General features: G+C 37.0%; 1 protein-coding gene across 1 annotated transcript in view; it reads right to left on the minus strand.

Moving 5' to 3' along the window:
- Window positions 1–4,652: 4,652 nt before the first annotated feature.
- The window catches only part of LOC109541912 (cardioactive peptide), a 20,880-nt gene continuing 7,534 nt past the window's right edge, over window positions 4,653–17,998 (minus strand). The window contains exons 2-4 of the mRNA XM_019910910.2: window positions 10,965–11,056; window positions 10,834–10,909; window positions 4,653–5,107 (exon numbers count right to left, since the gene is read on the minus strand). Of these exons, the coding sequence (XP_019766469.1) occupies window positions 4,824–5,107; window positions 10,834–10,909; window positions 10,965–11,054 (450 nt within the window). The 5' untranslated portion in view covers window positions 11,055–11,056 and the 3' untranslated portion in view covers window positions 4,653–4,823. The remainder of the gene's footprint in view (window positions 5,108–10,833; window positions 10,910–10,964; window positions 11,057–17,998) is intronic.

A 17,998-nucleotide genomic window follows, 5' to 3' on the forward strand; every position in this document is an offset into this window, starting at 1 on the left:
AAATTCAATCTTCAACTGTTAATACATTCTAAAAATTTTGGAAAAAAAAATTTCAATATTTTTTTCGTACTCCCCAAGGGAGCCTCTATCACCCGTTAGAAGGAATGACGCCAATTTTGAATCACCCTGTGTACATTGTCAAACAAGTTGTGCAACAGATGCTTCTGAACATAACTTCTCCACTGTATGGCTGGGTTTAATACATTGCACAATTACGCAACTATTCAAACAATTACGACACAGTATATTATACAGGGCTATCCATTTTAGGCTTGGGAAAGTAAAGTAACAAAAAACACAAAATATTAAGATGGAGACGAAACTTTTAAGTCAATATAAATATTAAACCTTGCGTGAAGGTTATATTATTATACGTGAAAAACAATACAATTTAAATGTCCTCGACGGGACATCCTACAGGCCTCAATCCTTTTGATGTAATTTTGAATGACTTCGGCACATTACCGGTAATATCTCGGTCATAACTTGATAGATATTGGTTTTCAGTTGCTCAAGAGTTTGAGGATTGTTGGCGTAAAGACGATCTTTTGCATAACCCCACAAAAATAAATCTAATGGTGTTAAGTCGCAGTATCTTGCTGGCCAATTGACATCACTCAATCTCGAAATTACTAGTCCTGGAAATTTCTCTTGCAAAAGGGCTCTAACTGTTAGTGTTGTGTGACTCGTTGCCCCATCCCGCTGGAACGACATGCCTTCCAGATTATAATCTTCAATTTCTCTCCAAAAGTAATCGGTTAACATGCGTCCATAGCGCTTAGAATTGACTGTTATGGCTGTTCCGTGATCGGTTTCAAAAAATACGGGCCAATAACACCTCAGGACCATAGTGCACACCATACGGTCACTTTTTCAGGATGTAAGGGTAATGGTGCGATCACCTGAGGATTTTGAGAGCCCCATATACGGCTGTTCTGTTTATTCACGTAACCATTGAGCAAAAAATGAGCCTCATCGCTGAAGAAAATTTGGTTAGAAAAATCATCATCAATGGCTTGTTGTTCAATCACCCAACTTGCTTATGTTCTGCGTTGCCTTTGTCTTGAGGCTTAAGTTGTTGAGTCAGTTCGACTTTGTACGGATGGAGCTTCACATCCAATTGCAAGATTCGCCACAATGAGCCGTGAGACAAGCCCAAATGTTGAGTACGTCGGGGAATCGACGAATTCGCGTCTTCCTCCACACTTTGAGCATCAACAGCGATATTTTCAGTTGAACAAATGTTACGATGATGCACAGGCATCCAGTATCTTCACATTTTTGCACTGTGTTCGAAATTGTTTGCTCTGTGGGTCAATTATTTCGATCGAAATCTGCTCGTAAAGCCCTAAATTGATGCAGCAGAATCATCATTTTTATAGTAACATTTAATAATTTTTACGCGTTTGTCGATAGTTAAACGATCCATATTCCAAAATGGCAAACATTCAACAAAACAAAAACGCTTCGGATGACGTTTACATTTAACAGATATCAAATAGCAAGATTTTACTTTCCCAACCTCGAATTGGGTAACTCGTTATATTCAATATATACGGTACGGTTTATAAACCACCTTGGATATCGCATCTCAGTTTGTTTAAATTCTACGAAAACCTACTACTTAAACCAAATTCTACTTAAACCAAAAAGTAGATAGTACTACTTTTGGCATGGCCCTTTTCACCATTCCTCCTCCATCCATCCCCACCTTAGCACTGTGAGTGTAGAGATCCCAAGGAGAGGAAGAAGAGTCCAGAGCACAGTGGAATGTCAGAACGTGAACGAGGGTTTGCAGGACCCAGCGACTCCTTGATATCCACCACTTGGATGTTGCTTTGGCGTCACTTGGGGTTCCAATCAACTCTTTGGCTTGTCCAAACCCTTCCGCCTTTCTCCACATTTCGTTGGTGCCTCTAAGAGCCCAGTCATTTAGAGGGCTGGCTACCTTTGGTTACTTAACCCTATGTGAGGGCCGGCAGCTGTTGGGCTTCCAGAAGTTCCGAGCCTTGCCAATGCTTTGGCTTGCTTGTTTCCCGCGAATCCTACTTGCGCCGGAATCCACACAGGCTTACTTTGTTCTGTTCTGTCACTTTGTTCAGGGTATACCAGCAATGCTGGATCAGCCAACTGCGCATCTTAACATTTAAAAATACCCTGAGGGTAGCCTGGCTGTAGGAGAGAATCTTGATCACTCCCCCAAGTTCTTTATATATTGGTCCTCTTGCTTTTAAAACCATCAGACTCTCTCTTCAGTAGAGTAAGTAATTTGGAATAACTTGCTATATTTATATAGTGATGAATGTTAGTAGTAGTAGTAGTAGTAGTAGTAGCAGTAGTAGTCGTAGTAGTACTGTGGGGGGGACCCGAATGGATCCGGCGAGTAGGGGCCTCAGAGGCTCTTTTCACCATTTAACTCTTTGGCTTATCTATACCCTTCCGCCTTTCTCCACGACTCTGCGGTACCTTCAAGGGTCCAGTCGTTAAGTGCGATTGCTACCTGTCTGTTACTTATCCATATGTGAAGTTCGGCAGTTATTGGGCTCTCAGATGATCCGCGCCTGGCCAATGTCGTTCCCCGCGAACCTCATATGCTCAGGAATCCACACCATGTTTACCTCTTTCTGTTCTGCAACTTTATTCAGAGCATCGCAGCACGCCTGGATGAGTCTGCTTCCCATCCTAACACTGATAAGTGCATTTAGTTGGGCCTGACTGTCAGAGTAGATCTCAATCTCTCCTTCTAGTCCTTCTACGACCTCCTTTTCTGTGCCAACCTCAAGGATTGCATATAATTCTGCCTGAAGGACTGTGGTTCAGCCTCCCAATGAAATGGATGCTCCCCGATTGGTGTCTTATCGGTACACTCCTGCTCCGCATAATTCTGTACTGAGAGCACTTGAGCAGTTGTTGTACCAACATTGCACCCTCTCGGGCAGTCACCGTCCTAGATGTCCAGCTTTCTTTTGCTGGGATTTTTACCTTAAACTTCCTTTCTAACCTAAGTCCGCTGTCAGGTGAGGCCACCTTTGCACCTATTCTTTCGTGCCCCTGACATGGGTAGGTGTCGCGCCTCGTGGATCCGCATTCTATCCTCTAGCCCCGTGGTGGCCTTCCTGCGTATCCACAGGAGTAGTTCTGGGAGGCCTAGGAGGATATTCAATGCTAAACTCGGCGTCGTCCTCATTGCTCCAGTCTTCGCTAAACAGGCCATTCTTTGCAAACCCGCCCGTTTCCGGGATACAAAGGCCTTCTCCACCGCCGCCTACCAGACCGCGGAGCCGTATAGTCGGCCTTATGACGGCAGTGTACAACCACTTCATAACCTGTGGTTTCAGGCCGCAGTTTTTTTCAGTAGCCTTCTCTGTAACTTTCTCTGCGTGGGGGTTCCACGTGAGTTTACTGTCTAGGGTCACCACGCCTAGGTACTTGACCTACTCCGCGAGGGTAAAAGGCTTTCCGTACAGCTATAATTATCTTCTCTTTGTAAAGAGCATGGTCTCCGTTTTGCCGAAATTAACTGATAATCCAGCATCAGTGCACGATCTCTCTATTGTGATGTATGTTAAGAATGTTAACTGTTGTTTGTAACATAGAATAAAAGCACCAAAGCGAAGGTTTCATCTTATGATAATTCTTGGAAGTAAATTGACAATACATTATCCGAAAATGATCTAATAATATCAATTTTCAATCTCCAACACATGAACTTCTGATAAACAGCTTCATTTCTTTGACGAGATTTTGTTAGTAGCAAGTTGTTTGTAGTGGCTTTTGCTATTTGTAAAATATTTGGAAGTGTTAACGTTTTAGTTTCACTTTCGCTTAACATTCTCTAAAGAGGTATTTAGTAACCGTTGAGATTCAAATTACTAATTTAATAATAATATTTGACGAATAATATTATATCAGTTTTTAACGGTGACAGGACTGTCCGTCTGATTTACAGTGCGTTTGGTTTACAATGCGCAAAATGTAACTTACTTAGATGGTAGGTAATGTGTTGCATACTACTTACAGTAGTGGTCGTAGCTAAGTTTCGTTTAGGTACTTATCCATAACCTTCATTGCTATTTGCAAAATTGATAACAATGAACCTAAAAATTCACAAAGAAGGCATGTAAATGCAATGACTTCTCTATGACTCGCTTACTCGCGGCAATAGAAGTCAGAATAAACTTTTAGCTTCAACATGAAAATATTGATAAGTAGAACATCAACAAATAATAAACATACAATAAATTAAGAATATGCGTACGTTTTCCAAAGGGACACATGCTTTAAGCTTTACTCATTGCACATATTAGTGCTGCGTTGGGAGACAAATCACTCCGTAGACAGACATAAGAGAATCTACTATTTGTGGCCTGTTCCGTATTTGTTAAACGGAGAAAACCTACAAGGTAATATACACATGGATGTATAAATTACAACAGCTGTAATATATGGGACGCTAATTAAGTAGCACCTTATTATCTGAAATAAAGTGAAAAGACAAATTGTTTAGAAGAAAGTGAGTGTGGAAAATGTATGCTAATTATTTTCACTGATTAATTGATGATAATGGCTTTTCCGTACACAGCCAGATGCATTGCAAACTACACTTTCTGCTTCCCGACTATTTCAAGGGTGTTTATCTAAACAAAAATAAATTTTGTTGATTACTGCTCTTTATTTTTTATAACGTCAAAATTTAAGTAAAACCTGTAAATTTTGAATAACTAGTTACTCAAAATTTGCTAATATGTATATGCTAAGTTGACAAAGGTAATTGTATTACTTGAAAATTACGGATTAACAAATTTGATCTACTCGTCGAAAATTTAAATATAACATGGCGGTAGAGCGCAAGTTGATATCGCGCCTCTATCAGCCATGGAAACATCGTCAGAAAAATCGCTTGGTAACATTGGTCGATTCTTATGTTTCTTCAGTTCTAGGTTGGCTTCTTGTATTGCTTCCCACAATTTCGCTTCTGACATAATTTGCCTAGACAGGTCTTCAACGGAAGGTTCTGCGCTTAACTCCAATAAGCTGTTAATTGAATTTTCCATTTCTTGACCGTCGGAAAACAAGGCGGGAAGGTTGGAACGCTTTCGACCACAACCTAAAAAAGATTCTATATAGAGGATGCCCCAGATAAGGATTCATTGCATGGGGGTCTCCGAAAAACTCTATGTATGTGATGTGTATTCAAGATTAATAGACATGTTAGAAGCAAAAAGTAAAATTTGAAAAAAAAAAAGAATAGTTGACAATGGTTTCAACGAAACAAAACGTTGTAATATATTTCACCATCTTGCAGCGCTAATCTTGCAGGACATCATCTTGCAGCGCTCGAAAAGTTGCCGGAAAACATTTTTCTCTGTTGATATGATTTAAAATTACTTCAAAAATTAAAAAGAACGAAAATTCAAAAATAACTTTTTTTAATATATCAAGAATTAAAAGAAATACTTATTTTTTGAAGACAACATGTATATGGCCCTCTAATTGCGCAGCTTTTTCCTGATTTATCCGACTTCATTCTCTTACGGTTTCGGAGATCCCTATGTAATGCAACCTTATCTGGGACACCCTGTACGTACATTGTTGTAATAGAAACAATTTAAATTATGCTTTCTTCTGCTTTGCGGTTTTAAGGACTAAGCTATTCATGAGCACGTGCATTTCATATCGGAGATCGGTTTATAAAACATAATCGGTGGTAATTCTCTTCTTTCTTGAGACTCGAGACGTACGCAAGAATAGTTTCTCAACAAACGGATTGAATGTTCAAAATTCATAAACAAAACACAAAAACTACAAAAACTCTATCATGAGATTTATGAACAAAAAAAAATACTTAAAATACATCATATTTTCAAATTGCGCGTATGTGGGTTCTAATCTCAGAGTAATGGTTTTGGTTTTAAATTTTTGTGACTAAAAATAGTTTTGATAGTAATCAAGAATGCACAATCAACGTCAAGAAAGTTGAGACACCACTGTTGCGGATAATGTAGGAGGATCAATATAGGATTTTCAATATTCAAAACGTGCAAAGGGTGTAGCCAGGAGAAGTTATTATACTTCATTTTTTTACCACGGATTTTTGAAATCGTGTAATTAGAAGTAACAAAATGATTTCTCATAAAGATCAATCTACAAAAATCGTGTGCTTGATTTTAATAACTCACATGGTTCCCTCCTATGTGACTCATGTTTTGATGAAGCAACCGATATAATCCGTTTTGGGGAAGTAAGGAATTCTTGAGTATTTTAAATATAATAATATTAAATATTTGAAATTTAAAGCGAGTTTTACTTATTCATGGTATCATTTTCCAGATATTTAAAAACATATTTTTTACACAACACAACCACTGGACATGTTTGTACAGGATTACCGGTAGCAGATCAAAACAGTTTAATAGCACTAGTACGCAAAACTCCACGGCTGGTACTATTACACTATGACGTTTAAAGGTCGAAATAAAATGGAGTTTAACTTTTGGTCATGAAAAAGTTTTTCTCCACTAAAAACTCTGCAAAAATCTTATCTTGTGCTGTTTTCATATGCAACGTTATTATTTTTTTTATTGACCCCATGGGAACCATACAATCTGTTCTACAGAACAATAAGTAATCTTTGTGACTTAAACGTAATGAGACATGTAGAGATGATTCTCCAACAAAAACCTCTCTTTCTTAATTATTTAAACAGTTCCTATTGTGTCGACACAAGTCGTAAAAATTATTATTATTATATTAAGAATTAAACCTGTCAATTAGGTCCGTCGGCTTAAACCGTTTGAGCCGGCACATTTCACCAGTTGTTTCAAACAAATCGGAAGCAAGTACATTTGGGTGGACTCTGATTCTGTCATTATACTTTTTAGTAAAGCGTTTCATTTCACTTTTGATCGATGGCATCTGTAGGTCATTTTATATAATTTGGTTCGGAACATACCATGGTGCGTTGGTCATCATGCGTAGGACTTTATTCTAAAAATGCTGAAGAATTTCCAAATTGTAACTGCTAGCCGTTCTCCACAATTGTATTCCGTACGTCCAAATCGGTTTTATAACGTTTTTGTATACCAGTAGTTTGTTCTCAAGGTTTAACTACGATCTCCTGCCGATAATCCAGTACAGCAGTTTAAAGCCCGTGTCCCATGCATCCGTTTATACCATGGTACGATGACACGAAAGTGTTTCTATTGGTTGGAGATCTGTCAATTCGTCCGCCGCCGTACGAACTGACAGATCTCCAACCAATAGAAACACTTTCGTATCATCGTACCATCGTATAAACGGATGCATAGGACACAAGCCTAAGGCCAAGTCCTTTTCTTTTAGAGAAGATATGTTTTTGCCACGTTAGTCTTCTATCCAAGTGCAGCCTAAGATATTTTGCACTGTTCCTCTTGTCCTAGCTGGCAGTTGTTTAGGACAACCAGTGGACAGTTCTCTCTTCTCAGTGTAAAGGTAACGTGTACTGATTTACTTGCATAGGCTTTGATTTTCCATTTTTGTAGCCATGTTTGGATTTTATTTAAATGTAATTGCAAGTTATTCTATGCTTTCTGGGACAAATGTGTGAAGCTAGTACCGCTATATCGCCGGCGAAAGTTGCTACTGTTATTAGCCTATTAATTGGCAGATGGGCAGTAAACAGTAGGTATAGTACCGGACCCAACACGCCCCCTTGAGGAACTCCGGAGTTTATAGCGTACAGGTCGCTGTATTCGTATTGGTATCTAACCAGGAAATGCCTATCAGACAAGTATGATTGGAGAAATTGGTAGGATGGATGAGGCATGAATTTCTTCAGCTTGTAGCATAAACCGGTATGCCAGACTATATCGAACGCTTGTCCTATGTCTATAAATGCTGTGGAGCAGTACCGTTTGTGTTCAAGGTCGTTATTGATTTGTTTTACGATCCTATGAATTTGCTCTACAGTCCCATGTCTGTTTCGAAAACCAAACTGATGCTGAGGTATAAGTTTTCTCTCAAGTAGGATTGGCTCAAGTCGTTTGAGGAACAGTTTTTCAAATAGTTTTGATATTATTGGCAATAGACTTATTGGCCTGTATGATGTCAGCTCGTTTGGGTTTTTGCCTAGTTTGGGTATCATGATGCTTTCGGCTACTTTCCACTGGTGAGCGAAGTGGCCGTGTAAAAGGATAGCATTGAAAAATTATACTATTGCAGTTATACCTTTTTTCGTCAATTTCTGCAGAATTTTTCTAGTGATGAGATCGAACTAACGAGCTTTGGCTATCTAACTGGTAGGGTGCACTAAGGAGGCTTTCTAGTTCTTGTCTTTCTTCTTGGGTTGATACTAGATCATGAGGTTTAAAAATTCCAGAAAGATGCTCTGCAAACGAGAAGGCCTTCTCTTTACTGCTTCTGGCCCACTTCCCAGCAGCGTCCCTCAGGGGTGGGACTGCTTGTTGCGGTCTCTTCAGTCTTTTCGTGGCTCGCAATAAGGAGTATTCTGTTGCTTCAGTAGCGGACAGCCTTTCCAGATATTCTTGAACCGACCTGTTTTCCAATTTTTGCAGCAAGTTTTATGGTCCTCTAGTTACCTTGGTAAGGTTCCTTTTATCCACCTCCAACCTGGTTAGCTGCCATTTTTTCTCAATCTTCTTTTTTTAGCAATTTTTTATTTGGCAATAATCGGGCATGTCTTCTTTGATTTATCGGATTTCGGCTTCAGTGTGACTTCCCAAGCTGATGTTTGGATGGCAGTTGCAAGTCTTCACTGCTGTTTCGATGTCTCCTGGAGTTTTAAGGGGAATCTTGAGCTCAATGTTTCTTGAAATGCGTCCCAGTTCTTCTTGGAGTTGTGAAGTGTAGGCAGTTTGGTTTTTTCAACTATATTGGAGAGAATTGTTAAGATTACGGGAGAGTGGTCTGAAGAAGGTCTAGGCTTGTTTCCACCTTGAGGTAATGGTTGTTGACGCCTTTCAAGATAAAGATGTCTATCGCATAATGTATTTTGGCTGGATCTGTTGGCCAATATGTGAACTCACCAGTTTGCGAGATGACTCAAGTTAGTAGAAGTCAATAACTCTCTGCCTTTGGTGGTCATTAGCCTCGAGCCCCACTGCTTGTGCTTGATATTGTAGTCGCCTCCAGCAATGAACCTATTGTCGAGTGTCCTGAAGAACCTTTCATAGTCTTCTTTTTTGTTGTTACTGTCACTTTTGACTTTTATCAATTCTGTCCATTTGTTTAGTCCGGCCATTTAGCATTTTGATTCCACTCATATTTGAAGTGGGTATCGCGGGCTGCTCACAATTCTCAAAACAAATTTAAGTGCTTGGTATTTATTATAATATTTTTATTTAATAAATTGAGATTATTTACCCCTAAAACTGGTTTTTTTTTGAAAAATTGGCTTTTCCAAACGTTCTACAACAATGCCGTACGAACAACACATAATATAGCTTGTCGAAATCCTCTATGGCAAGCTGTATGTATCATAGAGGGTTTCGACAACGGTACGATACGAACGGTCACCATTTCAGTTTAGGTTTATGACGGCACCGATCCGATACCCATAGGCTGGGGAGTGAGACAATGAGATACAATCTCCCCGAAACTATTTACTATTGTTCTAGAGGATATACATATTCAAAACGTCTGAATGCGAAAATGCCGGGATTAACATCAACAGTGAACACTTGAATAAAATACGCTGTGCAGATGACATCGTACTCCTCGCAGACCAAAAAGACTTCCAAACTATGGTTTCAGCCCTAAACTATGCCGCAAAAAATCACAGTCTCCAGATCAACGCGAGTAAAACAACATTAATTTCAAACTCACCCGACGTTACGACGCTCGATTTGTGTGACAACAGTGTTGTGCAGGTCTTTGGTAAATACGTATATCTTGGACCAAAAATATCCTTCAATGAGAACATACAGCTCGCTGGAATCAACAGAAGGATACTACTTGGATGGAAATACTAGACTCAATAGCGTCTTTAAGACAAAATATCCACAACACCTTAAAATTCAGGCCTTCAACCAATGTGTGCTACCAACGATAATCTATACCGCAAACGTGGATACTAAGGGGCAAATTAATTGACACACTAAGAAATACACAAAGAAAAATGGAACGAAGTATGCTGACAATACGAGCAAGCTAGAAAACTATCGAATGGATCCGCCCTTAAACAAAAGTAATTGATATTGCTGATCACGTGGCAAGACTGAAGTGGAGATGGGCAGGACATCTCATGAGAACGAAGGACAATAAATTGGCAAAAAAACTGACCGAATGGCGACCAAGGGGATGCAGAAGGCCAAGGACTAGGTGGAAGAACGATATCCAGAAAGTAGCGGGAGTGAAATTGATGCGTAGAACAGCTGACAGAACCGGAGAGAGATAACTTAGACATGCGCATGTCCAAGGATGGACCGAGACACACTGAAAATGATGATGATGAAAGATGGCTAATATGTTACCGGTTAAATGTTCAATTGATGCAGGTATATATAGTTTGTAGACTTACTAAAACATAACCATACGTCCCTACAAGTATGATTCAAACTTGTCGTCATTGTTAGTTTACTTCTTGAAGATGTTAGTCATTCAAAAGCACTTCAATTTTGAACAAGGAAAAGCTATCGGCATTAGCAGAGCCGTCATACACATTTCAGTTCAATTTGGCTGTTCAGGAATATGTAAAAGTTTTTAAGAAGTCAATTGACAAATTATTAGTATAGCTAAAAATTGATAAGTACTGTAACTCTCTTTGTCATTTTGAGCAGAAATACAAATTTCTTATCGTATCATGACTTAATGCATGCATACTTAATATAGACTTACCAGTAAATGCGTTGCAAAACGGTCGCTTCTTTGGATCTAAAATTATTCTTTCCCTGGCACTAAGCACAGGATCCATCTGAAATAGCGAAAATTATATAAATGCTATTTATATAACTCATCTGTAAAGTTACCCGTTTTGGAATGAATAATGCATCCAACTCGATGATAAGAATCATTGCTGTGGAATAGAGAACTACGGATATTAACGTCAACGCAGTCATATCTGAAACAAATATTTAAAATAGGCCTGGGTAACACAGGAGATTCTCGGGCGTTTATACAGCGGTACCGATACTAAGCCTGAGTAACAGTGTGTCTTGTCTGTGTCAACACCTCGCCTCTTACGACGCGACACCTTGAACAACACTTAATATTTAAGCTCATTTAAGAGGGCAGACTTCGGACTGCAAGTTCGCAAGGCCACGCGCAGTTACTATAATTATGATTTCCGACCCTCTCGGCAGGAATTATTTACATTATAAAGCCGCACGAACGACTATCGAATTTTGAAGCCACCTAGAGAGATCTATAATTTATCTCATTTTCAAATTCTCATTCTTACATGTTATACTCGTTACGTTATATTTTTTACGTTACGTTTATTACGTTATAGTAGCGTTAGTAGTACACGTTATAATACTTAAGTTCGCATCATATAGGAAACTTTTTATGATTAATTTTAGGAAAAAGTGTTATTCTTCATTAAATGTTCTATTTGCACCGAAACCTAAAACGCAACCATCAGATTTTTTTCAGTCGTATACGAGGTATATTAGAAAATATGAATTTTGCTCGAGGATAAAGTACATCAATTTTTGACAATATCGAAAATTGTTATTAAGAAAAGCTAATTGGAGTTGAAAAGTAGGTTCGGATATCTAATTTCACATAACTATGATGGACATTAACTTTTTTGGTTATTGTTTGTTTAAGTTGGTTTGATATGGAAAACTCTTTTACTCTTCATAGAAAGTTCTGCATATTCTAAAGTCTAAAAGACAATCATCAGATATCAAATTTTTTAGTCGTACCCTTGTCCAATAACATCTGCGAAAGCAAATTTTTAGAGAAACATATGAAAAGTTCTTTTTTGCAAAAGAATAAAAATGTTACAAATCCAGATAATAACAAAGTCAGTCGACGAACAAGGCCAAAAACCTAATTTAAATGGTTTTATACCAGAATGCTATAAAGATGCATAAAGCATACGCAAAGGAAGAAAAGTCATTCGGTCGTAATTTATGGTTGACCCGGCGAATTTGCGACCAAATTAATAGAAACAAGTGACAAGTTTCAGATCCAAAAGAATATTTGTCATGAGGCAAAATGACATGTCACAGAATCACAGATACTTGGAGCCGGTATGAGTTTGGAACATTCACACATGGAACATGTTACTCAAATATAAACAAATAATTTCAATGAATATTATTGTTTTCATTAAAACAACGCAACCTGCTTGTTTCACGGTCTCTCTTCAGCAAAACCACAGAAAAAGAGATTTAGCGCTCTGCATCTACGAGCAAACTTACGAACCACTGCACGTCACAAAACACAGCGTCCTCTATCATCTCCCAACACATAAAAAGTGAGGCGCGCTGCATCGCTGTATCGACACAGCAAACCATATCGGTATCGCTCTATAGACACCTGGAACACTGGGTAAGACAGTAGGTACCCAGGGCTAGTTGAAACAATGACATTGTTGCCGAAATCACGTCAAAATATTACTTTCATCCTGTGAACGGGCTTTAATATTGATATATTAAATGTTGGGAATAATGATAAATGAGGTCATAAAATGCCTGTGACGATATACGGATGTAATGTGCCACTCATTGAAACGCAAGTAATTATGGATTGATTCGGACACTCAAATGAAAACCTGCCAATTGGAGCCTTGATTTATTCTCAACTTATAAGAGTGATAAATGTATACCTCAATATAAATATTTTTAATCAAGTTTTTCTACCAATATCGTTATTTCAGTTCTGCGGTTGATAACGTAATTACCATAATTTTCTGTTAAATTCCGTTACGGTTTAAATTTTTTGTATCCAAATCACTTTTCCTCAACGATGCGGTTGCTAGGGGTTGTGGCCTAGCAACATAATTATTAAAATGCAAAAATTCACGGTAAATCCTGTGAGCAAACCTTGGGACCTCAACAGTTTGACATTTTCAACATTTAATGTTGATTAATATACAGGGTGATTTAAAATTGACGTCATTCCTTTTAAGCGGTAATAGGGCCTCATTTGGAAGGTTCGAGAAAAATTTTGAAAATTTTTTTCCAATAATTTCTAGAAGGTATTAACAGTTGAAAATCGAACGTCAACTTTGTTATTAAGCATTATTTTGAAACGATACGATAATTGATTGGTAGCATATTGAAATACAGCATTAAAAAAAAATTACGATCTTTGCTTTAAATCAAGAACATTTTTGATATTACAACAGTTCGCTGCTTCAGTTTTTTGATGAAAAGTCAAGCGGCAATGGCAATAAATAGCCTTTGTCAATAATAACAATAATTTGTCAAACTCGGACTTCTTTGAAGCTCCTTTCACGAATTTGCGGATACACTTTTAGTTCTCGGGAAATGCAACAATAAGATAGCAGAAGCTTCAAAAACTCACGCCAACACAGAGCGAGAGGCACTGGAGATTGTCTCCAGGAAGATAGTGGACGACAATAGATGTTCGGGTTCCAGACACACAAGAACAATTATTTTACATAATTGCATAATTGCCTTCCAGTGGTACTCAGAGCACAATAACTGACAGTTTCCCAAGCAACAAATTAATACCGAGCAGGGATTACATTTCCTCCACGTACGTAAGATACACACAGCAGAAGAACACATTAAATTAATGGAATATTGAATACAAGTATTGGACATAATCGAAACAGGGCCTTCCCGGGGCACTCAGAGCACAATAACTGACACTTTCCCAAGCACCAAACAAATACCGAGGTAGTGCTGCATTCCTACCACGTTTGTACGATACACACAGCACAAGGAGGTACAAATTGAGCAGGAGTTAATTAACCGAATACGAGAAGCTGCTCGATAAAAGTAGATAATAAGGAGGTTACGCAGGCACTAACTTGTTTCGAGTTAATGACTGAAATGCATGTTTATTTGTAAATATAAATTCGAGGTTATGAGAACAATAATTGACATTCGAAAAAGTACGTTCTACAGTCAACGAATTCTGTTGAATTTGCCGTTTATCATTTTCTATTTTATTGTCACTTTCTGTACACGGTGATTCAAAATTGGCGTCATTCCTCTGGAGGTGTGGTCTGGCGGTGTTTAAGGAGTACAGAAAAAATAGTAAAAATGTTTAATTGTTATTAAAAATTGAGCAATTTGCAAAAAATTATATTAGAAAAACGGCAACAATGTTTTTCAAGGTAATCTGCCTAATTAACATTACGTAAATACCTGTTGCTTCGTAATTATTTAAAAATCCGTTAAGCATGGAATTATATAGAAAGTGACAATAAGATAGACAAGGATAAACGGTAAATTCAACAGGAATCGTTTAATGACGGAACCTATTTCGAAACTCATAACCTCGAATTATTAGTTTGTTAACAAATTACAAAAACATACATTTGAGTCTGTAACTCCAAGCAAGTGCCTGTGTAATCACCTTATTATGCACTTTTCTCGAGCAGCTTCTTGTGGTCGGTTAATTAACTATTACTCAATAATTTATACGGGTGTTCAGTAAGCCATTGGTTTAATGTGATCTTACATACGTGGTAGGAATGTAGCTGGTATTTATTTGGTGCATGGGAAAGTGTCAGCTGTTGTGCAAAGTTGTGAGTGCACTTGAATGGCTCTTCTGCAATTATGTCCAATACTTGTTCCTCTGTGTCTGGAACCCAAACATAGATTGTCGTCCACTATCTTCCTGGAAACACTCTCTTCGCCCTTTGTTGGTGTGAGCTATTTCAGCTTCTTACTGTAGCATGTTACAGTATGTTACTGTAGCATTTCCCTTGAACTAATCGCATATCCGCAAATTCGTGAAAGGAAATTCAAAGTAGGTAAATCAGAGTTTGACAAATTATTGTTATTATTCATAAGGGCTATCCAAATGTTACTATCTGTTGATGACAAAAAACATCATTGCCGCTTTGACCTTTTATCAAAAAATTGTAGACGAGAACTTTTTTAATATGGAAAATTTTCGTAATTTGAAGAAAAGATGGTAATTTTTCTTTTTGAATGCTTAAGTATTCCAATCCAATTAAACATGGAAAACTTTCAAAATAATGCTTAATAACAAAGTTGAAATTCGATTTTCAACTGTTAATACTTCTGTAAATTAACGAAAAAAAAATTCATAATTTATCTAGTACCTTCCAAGTGAACCCCTATTACCCCTTAAAAGGAATGACGCCAATTTTGAATCACCCTGGATATAGTTTATTGTCCTTTTGTTGAGAAAAGCGACTTGTAGAGTCGAAGATAAAGTATAGGATGATATTCGCACACTATGGCCATATCTTATCATAAGTTAATTTGCCATTGGCTCATCTTGTAAACAAATATACTCGTAGGAAAACACACACATTATACTATACTATTCTGAACTACTTAAGTACCCCATACCCCAGACAGTTCGTTCACAAGAAATATGTCAATTTAGAATCTGTATATTTATTGTGAGTATTTATCGCTTCCATAGTTACTTATTTTGAAAAAAGAGTGTAGGCTAAACCAGTACATAAAGCTAGTGCTAAAGATCCGGCAAATACTTAATAACTGAAAACGCCTACTCCATAACTATGTGGCGACATAAGAATGATCAAATATCTTTAAATTGTTACTGATTCCTTCAATATTCTTAATGGTGTCGGTACGTATATAAATTTTGTTAGTAATATAAAATAAACAGAACCTCAAAAATTTGCTTGTGAACGCATAAAATTAATATTATCAGGCAATGTCAACTAATCACAATGTAATTTACATGTCAACTCATTGTCAGATAAAAGAAGGGCAGAGGACATCGAGAGAAAATCCGGTTTTTAATATGTTTCTTCAAGTGGCAGATAAAGGATCCCCCTACCGAAATAAATTTTATATATCTCGTGACTTTTAGCTTCACGCAATTACTTATTATTAGAATGAGTACGGGGGCCTCCGCTTGTAGAACTAAGTGGCATTCACCCCCGCATTCCACGCAGCGGAGCACGAGAGTGTTTCATTGTTGTGAATCGTAGGGGTGCAGACTCGGCCAATAAAGTAAGGCCATTTATCACTGTTAATAATTCGCTTCAGAACTGCTTTGATTTCTAACGTTTTACAGCTTGTTATTACATTATGTTGTTAGTGGGGTTAGTAACATTCCAACGGTGGCTGCATTTAATTGTTCTCTTTGATTTGTCGTTTCCCAAGATACTACTTTCAAACATTTACACTTTGATCGAAATGTTTCAGACAGTGAACGTGTAAATTTTCACTTATTTTCGCAGTTATCACCTTAATAGTTGGAAATTCACTGAATAACCATTTCAAAATAATAATAAAATGTGTTGCATTAATCTGTATTGTATGGCTGAATGTAAAATTTAATTTTAAAAGTTTACCTGGCTCCGCTGAATACTATAAAAAAAATACAAAACTTTTTGACGCCAATTAATTGTTTATCAATCAACTAAAATTATAGGAATCTCAAGAAAATGTTGTAAATGTCTAGTTCCATAAATTGGTTCATTATTTTAAATAAATTACATCGCTGTACTGGACTTACTTATATTGGCCTGTGTTAACCAACTCGGTGGTAATAGATTTTTCAATTAGACTAACGGATGGAATTTAAAATTAAAACCTTTGATCAAACGTCAACTCGATCAAATGCGACGTTTCTACATAGGCAAACGCAGTTAAATTAATATTGACAATCGCTACCAACAAGTGGAGTACTACTTGACAGTAAAATCAGTTTTCCAGTTTACGCCTTTGCATGAAAAAGATCAGCACCCCCGGCATTATTAGCTATTTCGGACAAGGGAATAAGCGTTTAAGGTTAAATTTAATGGGCAAAAAATTTTCATCTTACAATTTTTTTTCATAGTAGAAGTAATTTTAGATTTATTACATTATATTTTTATTTAATATTTTACTTTAAAATACTTACACATTATAATAACATTTATAATCGTTCTTCTTTTTGAACGGACTTATCATTCCCTTTATACGTATATATTAGATTGGCTAAGTAGGAATACAAATCGTAATTATTAATACGTTTTGCCACATTAATAAACAAAACAAGTAAGGAAAAATTAATTTCTTCGGAAATAAAGAATGCTTATTAAGTATGAATAATACTTTATCTAATACGGTTTCTTATCAAATAAGTTGCTTGAAAACAGGGCAGTAGGCATACGATGTTGGCCTTAAGAGACAACTACTTGTGAAACTATTGCAAATTTGCGGAGTTAGAGGTATTGCAATTGACCAGCATCTCATCAATAGCAATAGAACATCAAAGTGCTTCTTATTTGCGTAAGTAGTTCAGACTTGATCATAAACTATGATAAACGAATGTCGAGTGGGATTATCAAATTCACACTACACCTTTTTTGATTTAATTTTAGAGTCGATACAACGATGTAACTTTTTCATGATCTGTAATTAATTAGTATTTAATTTATACTAAAAATATTGACTGAAATATGTTGATATATGATGATATATATGATATCCGGTATCAATCTGCATTTTTTTTCTTAAATAGCCAGTTTTGTGAACAAAGTAACAAGAACAAAGCGGAAGTAAATTTTTGTCTCTCAAATTTCAAAATAATTTTAAACAAGAACATTAGGATGTGTGCCCAAGACCTCATGTCATCTGAAGCGGATACTTCACGGAGACGCGATTCTCATTAACCTTTAACTATCTAGAATCCGAAAATATCAATACTACGTAGAAATTAGCTCTTGATTTATGACCTATAATTTAGAGCAATGAAGTTTAAATCATCCATGGTATATTTTATTATTGAAGAAAATATTTAAAAAAAATTGAAAAACAAGTTTTGCCTTAACCTTTTTGCTTGGTCACTTTTAACTGAGAAAACACAGTTATTTTGAAATTGATCCCATAGTAACTCAGTCGCGTCTCAAAATAGCTCAGTA

This window comes from Dendroctonus ponderosae, unplaced genomic scaffold (assembly GCF_020466585.1).
Source record: "Dendroctonus ponderosae isolate FM_Combo_2020 unplaced genomic scaffold, Dpon_F_20191213v2 Dpon_F_20191213_1, whole genome shotgun sequence".
NCBI classification, from domain to species: Eukaryota; Metazoa; Arthropoda; class Insecta; order Coleoptera; family Curculionidae; genus Dendroctonus; species Dendroctonus ponderosae.